This window comes from Physella acuta, unplaced genomic scaffold (genome assembly GCF_028476545.2).
Source record: "Physella acuta isolate Inbredline_101_S28 unplaced genomic scaffold, ASM2847654v3 ptg000376l, whole genome shotgun sequence".
In the NCBI taxonomy this organism is placed as follows: Eukaryota; Metazoa; Mollusca; class Gastropoda; family Physidae; genus Physella; species Physella acuta.
The window spans coordinates 61,386-76,272 of NW_026731895.1; the positions used below are offsets into that span (position 1 = coordinate 61,386).

Sequence of the window (14,887 nt, forward strand, 5' to 3'; positions counted from 1 at the left end):
AAAAATATATATTACTTGCAACTCTAAAAGAGGCAATGCGGGGTCTTTGAGACACTTCATCATTTGATCTACAGTCGAAGCCAATCTTTCTTTGAAATAAGGCTCAGGCAATATGTAACCAGACAAAATGTTATCCAGATCAGCTTTTGCCTTCTGGAAAACCTGATGGCGCTTGTCTCCATGGGTGGCTGTATTTTCCTGACTTGGCAATGGACCATCAAACAGTTTAGCCTGTGAATTTGTACAGATGTTGATTATTTTTTGTCCCCTTTCTCTTACATCAAAGTGGTACAAGTAATTATCTTCCCTCACAAAAAAACACACAAAATACAAAAGCCATACAGGCATCATTACCATTTGTACTCTACTAGGATCATCCAAGGTGAGATAGGCAACAACACAGCCAGCATCTAAAACTGAACCTGGTCTCTTAGAATAATGCAAGCTGTTTTGAATGAAAAATATTTAAAATCAATAAGGCCTATCTATTAAGTGGTTTTGTAACAAATATAATGAAAGATTAGTACATTAAACTAAAGCTTAATAATTTATAGGCAAGAAAACATTTAATTACCATCCATTTTCTGATGCTCGAAGCTCCATGACCATCTTCATAACCTCTATTTCAGCAAAGACATCACCAGCAAAGACATGACCTCCATCTTCTACAAGATAGTTGATCAGTTTACCAGCTGATGGTGACCTAAATGAACAGGGTATAATGTAAGAAACAGGGTAAGAAACATACAACACAACACTGCAGAATTACTTCTAAGCATGCCATTATTTCAATTTGAAAATATTACCTCATTATAGTTGGATCATTATCTTTTTGTAAAACACATGTCTGGTTTCCAATAGTTATCCTATAACTGTTAACTTGTTCTTTCATGTATGTTGTATAACTAGAGCCACCTATAGACAACAGTAGACCACCATCTGACAAACGATGAGCTTCAAGGTCTAATGTGGATTTGTTCATTAACAAGAAATAGCCATTTGGTCCAGTTTTCACAACCTAATAAAGATAAAAAAAAAATTATTCGATTTACGTTTGTAGATGTTTGCATTACATTATTTATAAATGTCTGTAGTGGTGGAAACATACTTTCAATTTGAACTTGACACCCTCTAATATAAACTCCACATCAGCTGAATTCTTTAAAGAATATGAAGGTTGAATTTGACCTCTGTAATACATTACAAAAAATAATTAAACATAGTTTTAAACATTATTATACAAAACATCTAATTACATCAATGCAAGGCTGATAGCCTACTTAAATATTAGAACACAACCAGCAAAATGGCATTAAAAAATATAGCTTTTTTGCTTCAACATCAGCAAAACAACTATTAATATACATAGCTTACTTTTCTAGAGATGTTTGAAAATCTTGAAATCCTGTAAGGATTGCTTGGTCAGCTATGTGCAATGCACCACAAACTACACCAAGCATAATATCTGGTTTTTCAGCTTGCACCTTTTCTGCAATGAGTCTGTCAAGCCAGGCAGTGGTTATGCTGTTTTGCTGATAGGTTTCTGTTTCCAGCAGCTTGATGAGGTACTCCACAGTTGTGCGAAAATCACCCCGAATGGAAAGTTCTTTCAAAGCCACGACAAGATTTCTGTTTCCAACAATTAAAGTGGATTATAAAATTATCTTAGAATGGCATTATTCGTGTGTAAAACATGATAATGCTTCTTAATTAAATAGGATGGTATGGTCGAGCGGTAGAGTGGTTGACTGTTAACCCGAAAGTTAAATCCCGGGATAGTCTGAAGGATGTCCCTGAGTCCCACCCGCTCTGATGGGTGCAGGACTAACATTTAAGAAAACAAAGGCATTAGGCATAGAGAGGATCACACTATCCCCTAGTATGCAGAGGTGATTGTAACAGATGAGCTCTATTTAAAAGCCCCATTTGTCTTGGACACAAACAGGAAAAGATGATGATCTTAATCAAATGGGTTTCTTAATTAAATAAAAAAAGTTGCTGCTGTCAGATAGCATTTTTCTTGCTTGAAAGTCAAATAAAAGTTTTGTCCAAACATAATCTAAACATTTCTAGTTTTAAAAAAATGCACTAAGAAAGCACGTAGGATTTTCTTACTCTCTTGCATCTTCTCTATCTTCTCCCCATGAAAAACAATGACCAAACTGGGAGTCAGCAAACTCATGGAGACCTCCAGAGGCAGCCACACTAAAATAGCCCCAAACATTCTTGCTGCTGCGAAAGTTTAGTTCTTGAACTGTACCAGAGCTAGGTTTAAAACCCTGTGAATGTAATTTAAAATGTGGAACATTACATTTCATTATTTTATTAGCTTACACAACAAATAAAACAGCAAATAAAATAAAGCATAACTGGTAATTGTGTTATTTTGAATTTTATATTTTGCTTATAATGATATTTCTTTATCTTATAAGATGAAGAGATATTAAATTATTGAGTCTGGGCATGTTACCTCATCAGGGTTTTCACTTGTTATCCTTGCTGCAATAACATGACCTCTTGGGCTAGGTTTTATCACTGGATTTTCAAATTCTATTTCTGAGTCTCCCCAAGGGTCAAGACCATATAAAAGTCTGATGTTTTTTATTCTGTGTAGTGGTATGCCCATAGCAACCTTGAAAGATAGAAATAAAATTGAGACTGCAAAATAAAAAGTTTACAGTTGCCAAGATAGATAAACTTCTAATATAATTTAAAACCATATGATCTGCAGATAAGAAATTCTGAATACTTATATTTAATATTTTAAAAACTTTTTAAACCTGTAATTGTGCAGCAGGTAAATTGATGTCAGCAACCATTTCAGTGCATGGATGTTCCACTTGCAATCTAGGATTCAGCTCCAAAAAGTGAAAGTTGTCTTCTTCAGCATTGTATAAGTACTCCACAGTACCAGCACTGACATATCCAACCATCTTGGCCAGTGTTACTGCAGCCTAGAACATTTTTATAAGTACACTACATTATAATCATTTAAAAGTGTAACATAATTAGGTTTGTCCTATATTCATATTTTCTTTCTATGTTTTTAATAATTATTTTTTTTACCTTTTCCATCTTCTCAAAAACATCTGGGCTAGCAATCACTGCTGGTGCTTCTTCAATAATCTTTTGATGCCTTCTTTGTATAGAGCAGTCACGACCAAATAAAGAAATGGCATTCCCATATTTGTCTGCTAGTAACTGGACTTCAAGATGTCGAGCAGCTGAGGCTAATTTCATCACAAAAATTGGAGAACCTTGAACTTCTTGTTGAACCTGTAAGATTAAAAAATGTGAATTTTTTACACTAAATGAAATAAGATTTACTATTAAGGACCACATTTTCACTTGTTGAGTGAGTACTGATAACTGTAAGAATTTAAAAAACTATTAACCTGTCTAAACAAATTTGGAAATTCCTCAGCATTCTCTGCTTTTCGGATTCCTTTTCCACCCCCTCCTTCAGACGCTTTGATCATAACAGGAAAACCTATTTTTTTTGCAGCTTCCAGACCCTCCTCTGCATTTGCTGTGCAGCCTTTGCGATAAAGTTCAGCTGGTACTATCAATGTTTTACTTTTCAGCTCATGCTGGCTCAGTTTCAATCCTTAAAAGTTCAGAACAATGTGAATTTGAAAGAATTATCTACAACAATTAATACAATTTAGTAAATTTTGATACATTTCAACTAGAAGAGCTAAAAATTAGTTAATTATTTTTTGGTTTTTAAATTATGAGAACAATTATAAATTTTTAGTCGTGTAAGTTATAATTTATAACTATTTACCTTAATTAACCTTATTTACCTTAATTAATTTGGCAACAAGCATTCTTAATTAGCTTTTAAGAAAAATTACATAAAATAGTTGTGAAATTAATTTAACCTGAACCACTCCAAGGGAGAGTTGGCACACCAGCTGTTTGAGCTACAATAGATGAAGCTATTTTATCACCCAGAGACCACATTGCATTTTCAGGTGGACCTGTAATAAACGTTTTAATACAATATTATTGTTAAATAAATTTCATTATAAATATAATAAATAAGTTAAAAGGTAAACATTTTTAAAAATACTAACCTATAAATTCAATTCCATTCTTATGCAAAAGTTCTGGTAATTTTGGGTTTTCTGAAGCATGGCCCCAACCTGCCCAGACAGCCTGCACTGGAATTCTTTTAGCAATATCCAATATAAGCTCAACATTAGCATAATTGTTGTTATTGGTACCTCCAGGTACTGGTACATATTGATCAGCCATGCGAATGTATTCTGAAAATTACATAAATAGTGATTTCAATACAAGAAAATATAAACTTAAAAGTTTAGTTAATCCCAAATGCTTAGTTAAATCAGTACAAATTGAGATAATTATTACCTGCATTGGCTTTAAGATCTTCTGGTGTGACCATAACCACAAATTTGATTGCCCTTTCATTCCTAAACATTTCATATGCCCATCGTCTTACAGACCGCATGCATTTCACAGCAGCTATTCCATTGTTTGCAATCAAAACCTGAAAAGGAGTTTCGATTATGTACTTGTAAATGATATTACATCCCCTAAAACGATAATATTTAAAAAATAAAACTATTCATTAAATTTAAATATTTTAATTAGAATTTAAAACTATCCCATAACTAAAAATGACTGATCATAAGGTGAGAATTATAAAATGTATTGTTCTTTACCTTATTAATAACAACATTTCCTCCAAAACTTTTCACAAATTCTTCAGGAGTGGCCACACAAAAGTCTTTAACATATGATTTGCGTTTGGCAGTAGTGTCCAAAGAAATTCCTGACATTGTGTGCCTTTTGTTTGAAAGAATTATGAGAAATTAGGACAATAGACTAACAGAATATGTTGAAAATTTGTAAAATATTAGTCAATAAAAAATTACCGTTTTTCTACTGATTAGTTTTTTTTCCTACTGATCAAACTGTAACGGTTAGATGAGGATTAATGAGGACTAACTGGTAGAGAGAGTGTTGGTGGAGAATTTGTTATATATTATAATATTATTAAACTAATACTACTAAAAACTGACAAATAATGCTTTACTTAATACTTAATAGGCTTAATAGCCTAATAAATATGATGTTACAAAAGTGTAGCTTATTTGAGGGCAGCTTCAGGGGATATAAGTAGTAAAGCAGTTTCAGTTATTTATTTGAAGTACAACTAGATCTAAATAATATTTTATTAATTAATAGCACAAAGCTGGAGAAGGGGGGCAGAGTTTAAAATTAATTAAAATTAAGACAGCAAATCAGTGGTAGGCTATATTCTTAAAATAAACTGCCTGGTTTAGCTAGTGTTTTCTAGACTTAAGGCAAATGAATGACACTCATGATCATAGCGATATTGCGGTGTTGCATTTTTGCTAACACTTCCCTTCAGTTTACTCATTACTCATTACTGAGTGTTTACCTGTGTCCAAGAAACGAAGAAGTTTCACGGTTTGCAGATGTTGGCTTTTTTTCCAACTCTTCTTTTTCATTTGCATTTTCAGTAGACTTTTCTTCCATATTTTTAGTAGCAAACAAAAAATATTGTTTGAGGCTGGTTACACAAAATTAGGAACTCAAGAAATAAAAAATAAAAAAACTGCTAGATCTAGACCTAAGCCTGTTTTCAGATGTCAAAACATTCCATTCGCGTAGGCGGCCATTTTGTCCTCAAGTCTGTAAACAATCCAATGGGCATGGCTACAGTTTTTTTAAGGCTAGCTCTCTTATGCAGGGAGTTTGCAAAAGTAGATCTAGATCTGTCTACCGCACAAGTCTAAACCTACTGTCAAGGACTAGGCCTACCCACTAGGCTAGCCGAATGAGCTTGACCGTGACGAGCGTTCGTAACCTGAAACACTTGTAACTTGAAAAACGCCTTTCCTAATGGTCCATTTGTAAACGTTATTAATATAGTATACCTATCCGAGCCCCAACAGTAGAGCTCTTATACTTTTTTTATAACGGTGATTAGGGCAACAGAATGTCGACTTAGGTGATTAGGAAAACAGAAAGTCGACTTGGGACTATCATATTAAGTATTTTAATTTAAAGTCTTCCGAGTAACATTTAATTTTAAATCTATTGCACCATATTATTTGAAATATCCTTATTTACATTCACAACCTTCTTCGCTTGACCCGACTTAAAGCAAGTATTAGCCATACCAAATGTAAGCGCAAAACAAAATCGTCTTCTAAAAGAAAAGTAGGTCTATACTATAATGGCCTGGTATTGGGGTGGGGGTGTCGTCCACGAAGTTTGTGTTTTTAAAAAATGCAATACCATTCAATATACCAAAATGTTGGTCTGATTCAGATAACATTTTATAAATAAATCACTCTTTCATATTAAAAAATGCATTTTGTGGGTAGGATAGGATGAAGACGTAATGGGGGAGGGGGAGGGGTAGTCTGACCACGTTTTGTGACAATCGGGAAAGGGGAGGCAAAATCGCCCCAAAACCACCAGGGTCTTGAGAAGTCATTTAGTGGCCATAAAATCTAATCTTATTGGTAATGACCCCATAATATATCTAATACTATTGGTAATAATACTATCAATGTTAACAACAGGTGTATTGATATTTAAGTCATTGCCAACAATATTGCTAGATTGGCTGTTAAGAGAATTTTTAAAAAAGAAATGCCTTTGTTAAGACATCAAGAGGAAACTAAATTTACAGACAAAAAAATACAGCCTATATAAAAAAAAAACTGCTTAGTTTAAAATTGCACTCTTAAACTAGCCTTAAAAATGCTAGTAAAGAAGCACTATTTTAACATTCATAGACTGCTTATTACACTACCCTAAGAAGCCGCACATAAACATAAATTATTCACCGGTACTAATAATCACTTTGAGTTTGACCTATTGTCTAGCAGGCCATATATTTTATGAACCATGCCCCGTGTGAATGAATATCTAGCACAGTAGCAAAGCAACAGAGCACTATCTAATGTGATAACTTAATCAGTTTGAAAACAACATAATGATTATAGTCACAAGGTCAATCCATGCTCTCTCAGTCCATCAGGTGGGATTCAAATTCCCATACTAACTCAACACCACTGACTAAAAGAAATAAACAAGACCACTAATTGCCATGCAGGATAAGAGAATATACTAGAATACAGAGGGAAATAAGAATTTCAGAACAATTAGATGACAACGGAAATAATGCAGTCAATGCTGAACAAATCAATACACTCACCATTAAGACAATTATTTTAAACTATTTTCAGATGTAATGTACTGGATATTTATACAGGCCATATAGGCTATAAACCTAGGTTAATATTTTGTAGGGTGTCATTTATTTTTATCCAACAGTGTGTAAATATAGGCAAGCGTGAGGCTGGGGAGGTTGTATGGTGGTTGGGTTGGTGAGTGCATCAGTACAAATATATTTTTTCACAGTTGATTTTATAATGCTTTCTTAATAATATTCCAAATAAAACTGCAATGTTGTCATACTTAATTGAACTGTTTTCTAGTGCAAATGATAAAAATGTACCTCATGTTGGGTGTATGTAAGGCGGGATCCATGAGAATGTCCGACACCTCGTAGGAAGACTGAGTGGACAGCGGGGCTCTGACAGATCTCAGAGGGCCAATCTCCTCCTCCGCCTCTGTGTTCTCCTCATTGCTGGTGCTGCTCTCATCCAAGTCAAAGATGACGTGAGAGGCTGGAACACTTTTACCATTGCTGACTTGAGCCATTGGTTGGGCTGGCCTGGCTACCTCAGTAGCTGGCTCATTCAGTTTGATTGCCTCAGGCACTGCTACCTTGAGTTTGGTTGTTTCAGGCACTGCTGCCTTCAACTTGGCTCCTTCAGCTACTGTCTCCTTTACCTTATCACGACCACCTCTATGTCTTTTATTTTTCCTTGTCTCTTTTGGCGGGGAATTATTGGACAGATTCCCTTCCATTGGATTCACGAAGTTCAGAAAGTTTCCTATTGCTGAATTGTCTTTCTATAAGACGAATGTTTACCAGATCATAAAGCAATGCACAGACCTGCAACGAGAAATATTACATGAGCATTAAATTATATCCAAAGAGGGGAAGCGTAAACCTATAACATGAATGGATCCCTTAAAATAAATCAATCACTACAAGCAGACGTCAAAGACAAAGCACAATAGGAAAGTAATGACGTTGAGAAAAAAATTACTGAGGTAGAGCATGCACCGATACATTCCCCAGTGTGTTACAGCCAATCAAGGACAAGGCTAAGTATAACAACATTGTTTCACAATGTTTTCAAAGCTAAAAATTAAACTCTATTTATTAAGCAATTCAGCATTTGCTATTGATTTATTAAAAAAAAAACTCTCAGCGTGAACAAACTGCTAATACAACTAACGGACCTGAGGATCAGGAAAACAGGTAGACCAAATACTTTTCTATGCGACTACAACAGTGTAAAAAATCTCTATACTCGCTGTTACAATGTTGACCTTAACAGGTACAGTAACTGTCGTGGGGATTAGGTAGCAAGAATTATTATTCATTAACCACGTCAGCCATTGCTTATTAAACGCGTCGACAGAGGCGTCGCTCAACATTTGATCGCTCGGTGGATGACTCTTGTGTTTCGGCGTACCGCGGTAGGTTAATTCACACATGCAGTTCAAACAGTGCACTAAGCTACGACACTGAGTTCCGGATGACGAATCGATAGTTTTCCAATCCATAATCGAATCCATGTATTTTAAAATAACATCTGGTGATGTGTGAAGTGGAACAAACTTTCCATTACCACGAAATTATATACCATACGTAACTACCCACCGCAAACGATGAGCCATTGAGCAACCCTCCATGTTTTAGATCGAGCTGGAGGTCTGTAGGCCTAATGTCAAGTGAACAAGACTGACCATGGCTGACATGGGACAGGTTGTGTGTGTACAGCACTGGTATGATCTCTGTACAGTCAAGTGAACAAGACTGACCATGGCTGACATGGGACAGGTTGTGTGTGTACAGCACTGGTATGATCTCTGTACAGTCAAGTGAACAAGACTGACCATGGCTGACATGGGACAGGTTGTGTGTGTACAGCACTGGTATGATCTCTGTACAGTCAAGTGAACAAGACTGACCATGGCTGACATGGGACAGGTTGTGTGTGTACAGCACTGGTATGATCTCTGTACAGTCAAGTGAACAAGACTGACCATGGCTGACATGGGACAGGTTGTGTGTGTACGGCAGTGGTATGATCTCTGTACAGTCAAGTGAACAAGACTGACCATGGCTGACATGGGACAGGTTGTGTGTGTACGGCAGTGGTATGATCTCTGTACAGTCAAGTGAACAAGACTGACCATGGCTGACATGGGACAGGTTGTGTGTGTACGGCAGTGGTATGATCTCTGTACAGTCAAGTGAACAAGACTGACCATGGCTGACATGGGACAGGTTGTGTGTGTACGGCAGTGGTATGATCTCTGTACAGTCAAGTGAACAAGACTGACCATGGCTGACATGGGACAGGTTGTGTGTGTAGCACTGGTATGATCTCACATTATCATTACACAACAAGACATAATGGCATGTGCTGTTTACTAAAACTGTTGACGTTACGTACTTTAGGGAGGGGAAGGGGTGAAAATTGTGACGTCTCTCTCTGACCATGTGCTACGCGGGAGAAACGGTGCGGTGGGGGAGGGGGGGGGGTGTTGAGAAATAAGACGCAACATATATTTAGTTTCTTAACGATAATAATTTCTGCATTTTAGTAACAACCGTGGTTGTATAAGGTGGGCTGTTGGATGGCGTATGTCTTTATGTGAGCTAATGATTTGACTTGAAAAAAAAAACCACACAACTCTGGCAGGTATCAGGCCTATCCCGACTTTTTGATTTGCAGTATCATGCTAGTATTATTGGCCTACGTGTTTACTTTATATGTAGGCCTATAAACAATGGTTAATTCAGACTTTTTTTCTCGGGGCTTGGGGCGCGGCGGACACCGGTAAAGTATATATTTCTAAATAAATTCTATTTCTTTCGAGGGGGGAGAGGGCGGTAGACTCCCCCCCCCCCTCCTACCCCCTTTCCGAAGAGATGCCTGGAAGAAACTCTGCCTGTAAAAATTGAAAAAGGGAAATACATAGCATGTGTTTCATATGCTGGATGTGTTTGTATCTGAGCTACCGAGCTTATGGTGTTTGTGCGCCGGATTTGGTAAATATTGTCACACTTATCTCTCCTTGTACCACCCCACCACCCCCATCTTGCGCCACGTGGTTGTAGAACTTTACTACACTTGATTGATAACGGCAAATCACACGCCTTTTCAAGTTGTCCGTTGAGTGTGTTCCTATCAAGTTAGGCTATATTAAGGTTCGAGTTACGAAACAACAGATGGAGTAAATGGTCAACTTAAATTTTTTCAAGCTGACTCCGACAATTCATACATATTCAACCATTAATCCCAATAGGGTAAAAAGTTTATCATGCAGTTTTAACCCCCCCCCCTTTTTTTTTTAAACATAGCGGCCCTACGGACACCGCTAGGTTTAACCAGTTTGAAGGGTTGGTCTTTTCCGGTTAGCATATTTTCTCCTGGGCTGACACGGAAATGACCCGAGACGCTCAGCCCACCGACATAGGAGTCAGGCCATCGTATCCCAAAGACCTCGTTCTCATAGCGCAATGACGCAAACTATGCTGTTTGGGGGGGGGGGGGGGGTTAAATCATCGGACGGAGGAGTGGACTTTCTTATTTGGCGACATGTGAAAGGGTGAGGGGTTAAACATTTAAGATAGTATGAGGATATTTGTAACTGAATTTTAGCAATTATTTAATGTAATGAAAGTTAATCGTTGAATCTACATTGACAAGAGCTTGCTAAATGTTCGCTATGTAATAGTGATCAGCCCCCCTTCCGGCCGAAAGTTGTATAACCGTAGATAGGGATCGTCCATAAATGACGTCACACTCATAGGGGGGGTCTGTAATTTTGTGACGGTGTGTGATGGGGGGGGTCAGATGGTGTGATCAGTAGCGTAGCGAGGGGGGGAGGGACATATGTCCCCGGGCGCCGACCTTAGGGGGCGCCAAAATGGGTTAGAAAAATAAATTGAAAGGTGAGGGGGTGCAAATCGAAATCTTGAGGGGGGGGGGGAGTGCAAATCGAAAGTTTGAGGGGGGTGCAAATCGAAATCTTAAGGGGGAGGGTGCAAATCGAAAAGTTTGTCCCCGGGCGCCGGGAAGGGTCGCTACGCCTCTGGGTGTGATGTCACACTTGAGCATTATTAAAAGCAATGTTAGGAAACGAGTTTTAGCCGTTATTTCGCGTTATAGAAAACGGTTTTAATAAATTGTAATAGGAATTGATTTAAATAATCCATGTTGACAGAGTTCAGACCAGATTTTGGAAAATATCGATGTTTCAAGAAAATTCAACTGCAATTTTGAGGGAGGGGGTGTAATCCGATGTGTGACGTCATTTTAGGGGGGGGGGTCTGACTTTTTGTGATGGGGGGGGGGGGGTGTAAAAAACGTCCAAGAAAGCGTGACGTCATTTATGAATGACCACATAGTATTTCGCGTAAAGGGAAACTACTCAATATATTCGATACAATCAACCTAGCTTGGTTATATCCCTTGATATAAAGGGGAAACACCCAAAACTAATATGAAACCGCGGGGAGGGGATGAATAAGGGTTGAAGGTATAGACGGGTGGGTGACTGTGATCATGTGACCAAATTCCCTCACTATTCCAACAGAGTGATGAATGAATCTCTTTTAACCAGGGTGTATTGTGATTCCATTTGTTTGCTCCGTGCTGTGTTTAAAATGTACACAAAACAGTGCAGACAAGAACCTGCACACGCCATCGATCGCGCTAGTGATTCTGGAGACACTTAACCTTGAGACCCTGACCTAAAAGATAAACCCGTGGTAATGAACTCCCGATGACACGGTGAGATGTGTCATTGTTATGATAGGACCAAAACCAGACCGCTGAACCATCTTCACGCTGATTTAGCTCTTTCAAAAATATTTGAGCTGATCTTTTACGACCTGTTTTAAAAGTGAAAGATCTGGCGTCATAAATCTACACGTGTGTGTGTTGGGGGTTAATACAAACTCGGCTAAAATGGAGTGACACCATTTTATTAAAGCTTTCACTAGTCTGTTTCTTGGACTCAACAACCAGTTGTTTTGACATAAGCTGCATTGTTATGGTTAACAGTCTAATATACATTGATGAAAAGGGCCATGCTATCACAACTAAACACACAAAGTTAATGTTTATTCCTCTTCCAGCCTAAAGTGAAATTAAACATTGAGGTAAATCATTCAATCTTGCGATTGATTCTCCTAAGAGCAGTTGTATGATGAGCTATATTAGACGAGTCATCAAAACCTGTGATGATAATATGGGTATGTACTGACCAGAACAGAAGAAAACATAACCAAGCAGGCACTAGACTGTAATCCACAGGGACAAAGGAAAAACAAAGAACATCCTGGAAGAAGACTATAAAAGGCAAATCAAGGGCTATAGCATTTAGGATATAACAGCAGACCAACTGCAGAATGCTGCCCTGATAAGTTTGTTGCAGCCCTTTGCTCCACAGAATTAAATAGTAGATGTGGAGTTGGATGATCAATAGCAATGGTTAATACATCAAATTTACATTCAAACAATTTATATTACTATATTACAATCACTTGTAGTTGTATGGCTGGCTGCTCTGTGTAGAATAAAATATGCAATAATGGCTTCATAATTATGCACATGCAAATGTATTTTAGATTAGCTTATTATTAGTGTGAGTGTGTGAATATATATATATATATATATATATATATATATATATATATATATATATATATATATATATATATACATACATATATAAACATTTTTTAATGGAATGACACACTACCTAACATATTGGCCTACAACTAAGCTAATACAGTTAGTAGACAAGAATGACCATATATATTAGTTAAATTTAGCAGATAAAAATAAAGATAAAATAATTTTTAGTAATTGAATCATACATGAAGAATCACTAGACAGCAAAACTGTCATATTAGGCAGAGCATGACAGACTATTTACATTAACAGGAGAATTTTTATCCCAGTGTCCGATAATAGAATCTTCTTTAAAAAAGGGGTGTTAGGTTACCGGAAGTTAACTAAATACACACATTGCTCGCTAATGTCAATGCTAACCCTGTCCCTAATCCTACTATACACCTAACTGTAATTCATAACCATAAAATTAGTCGAGATCACAATACTACTAACAACCCAACATACCTATTTTATGGAAGAGTCTATTATGATTATCAGACATCAGTATCTAAAATCATCCCCATGTTATCATATGAGTATTATTAAGTATTAATGTCTGAGTGTAATTGAATGACTAGTTCTCTAGTTTGTAGAATCTAGAACTAGAAGACAAAAGTATGCTAGACCCTTTTAGAAAGAACGAGCCGACCCGCAGCGTATCATACGCCGCTATTTAGTTGTTTTATTTTCTACTTTTCAGTAATTCATAATTTGTGAATTCGACAGTACCAATGCTGTCACTGAAAATATTTGCTTTAAAACACTAACCCCCCCCCTTCCCCTAACCCCGACCCTACCTCCCCCCCCCCCAGTGAAAGCAGCCTCCTCTTAGTTATTTCTTAGTTACCTCCTGTAAGTTTAAAATCGAACTAAATTATCTGCCCCTAATAGAAACCCAGCTCTACGGCTTTACGATTTGTAAACATTTGGCTTTGTAAACATTTAGCGTGACCACAGCTCACCAGACAATGTGGGGGATGGGGGTGGTAGTGATAGTGATAGAGAGAAAGAGAGGGGACTGCAAGGAGGCGCTTGCAGCTTGTTTTCTAACGGCTCCCAGAAGAGAATATTATAGAGGCCTATTAGGCCTAATAAATTTTTATTATAGATCTATATATATTATATAGATAGTCTGGTCTACTCACTAGATTCTTGAACCAGAATCTAGAATCTCTAGTAGACTCTATAGTATAGACTAGATCTAGATTCTAGATCTAGCAATCTAGACTAGATCTAGATCTAGATTTAGATTCTCTACTGATCTAGATCTAGAGTCTAGATTCTAGAGATATCTAGATCTAGTACTGAAAAGATGATAATTAATAATTTCAAATTATTTGTTAAGATTTTTAAAGATCTCTTACTCTCAGCTCAGTCTCTTACTAAAATTTCCTTAGATTCTAACTCTAGAGTCTAGAATAGTCTAGATCTAGATCTAGATCTAGAATCTAGATCTAGAATCTAGGTCTAGAGTCTAGACTAGAGACTAGAGATCTAATCTAGAATCTAGATCTAGAAGATCTAGATCTAGTCTAGATCAACTGTTAAGCCTACGGGTCTTTTAAAACCATCTAAAATTAAAATGGAGCTAAAAATAAAATCTAAGAGCAATCATGTTTACCTTTACTTGAACACATGCATGTTTTCGTTCGTTCGTAATGACACGAATTATGGATGGTAATGGTATCGAATGATTTCGGTGGCGTGAGGGTTACAAAAGCATGCTTCCGCTATGCTAGTTCCATGGCCTTTTGTTTACCCCACCATTTTAATACTAAAAATAGACCTACTTAATTTATGGAGAAAAAGGTGAACGGTTGGCCTAAAAAATATACAAAAAATTACTTTATAGATACTTCATACGAAAAAAAATAGGCATAGATCTAGATCTACATTCAACATTGATTTGCCTTTGTAATTTTATTAACAGATGTTTGATCTACCAAAAAGTAGGCTTCAGCAAAGCAAAGCAAAGCAAATTTAATACAATAAAGAAGACGTTACATTAGTAGGGGGGAGGGAGTCCTTAATTTTGTGACGGTGTG

At 36.9% G+C, this 14,887-nt stretch overlaps 1 protein-coding gene across 5 annotated transcripts in view; it reads right to left on the reverse strand.

The window, feature by feature from the left end:
• Positions 1 to 14,552, reverse strand: part of LOC131941894 (acetyl-CoA carboxylase) — a 27,919-nt gene extending 13,367 nt beyond the window's left edge. For 4 of the 5 annotated variants that reach the window (XM_059301473.1, XM_059301471.1, XM_059301470.1 and 1 more), the window contains exons 1-17: positions 14,464 to 14,552; positions 7,529 to 8,032; positions 4,692 to 4,815; positions 4,378 to 4,516; positions 4,080 to 4,271; positions 3,885 to 3,983; positions 3,396 to 3,607; positions 3,067 to 3,276; positions 2,781 to 2,954; positions 2,471 to 2,632; positions 2,116 to 2,279; positions 1,375 to 1,629; positions 1,109 to 1,190; positions 807 to 1,018; positions 575 to 703; positions 355 to 445; positions 16 to 231 (exon numbers count right to left, since the gene is read on the reverse strand). In XM_059301473.1, the coding sequence (XP_059157456.1) occupies positions 16 to 231; positions 355 to 445; positions 575 to 703; positions 807 to 1,018; positions 1,109 to 1,190; positions 1,375 to 1,629; positions 2,116 to 2,279; positions 2,471 to 2,632; positions 2,781 to 2,954; positions 3,067 to 3,276; positions 3,396 to 3,607; positions 3,885 to 3,983; positions 4,080 to 4,271; positions 4,378 to 4,516; positions 4,692 to 4,815; positions 7,529 to 7,944 (2,877 nt within the window). In that variant the 5' untranslated portion in view covers positions 7,945 to 8,032; positions 14,464 to 14,552. Of the gene's footprint in view, positions 1 to 15; positions 232 to 354; positions 446 to 574; positions 704 to 806; positions 1,019 to 1,108; positions 1,191 to 1,374; positions 1,630 to 2,115; positions 2,280 to 2,470; positions 2,633 to 2,780; positions 2,955 to 3,066; positions 3,277 to 3,395; positions 3,608 to 3,884; positions 3,984 to 4,079; positions 4,272 to 4,377; positions 4,517 to 4,691; positions 4,816 to 5,434; positions 5,679 to 7,528; positions 8,033 to 14,463 lie in introns of those variants that run through there. The other variant, XM_059301474.1, reaches the window with a different exon arrangement.
• Between the last annotated feature and the right edge of the window lie 335 nt (positions 14,553 to 14,887).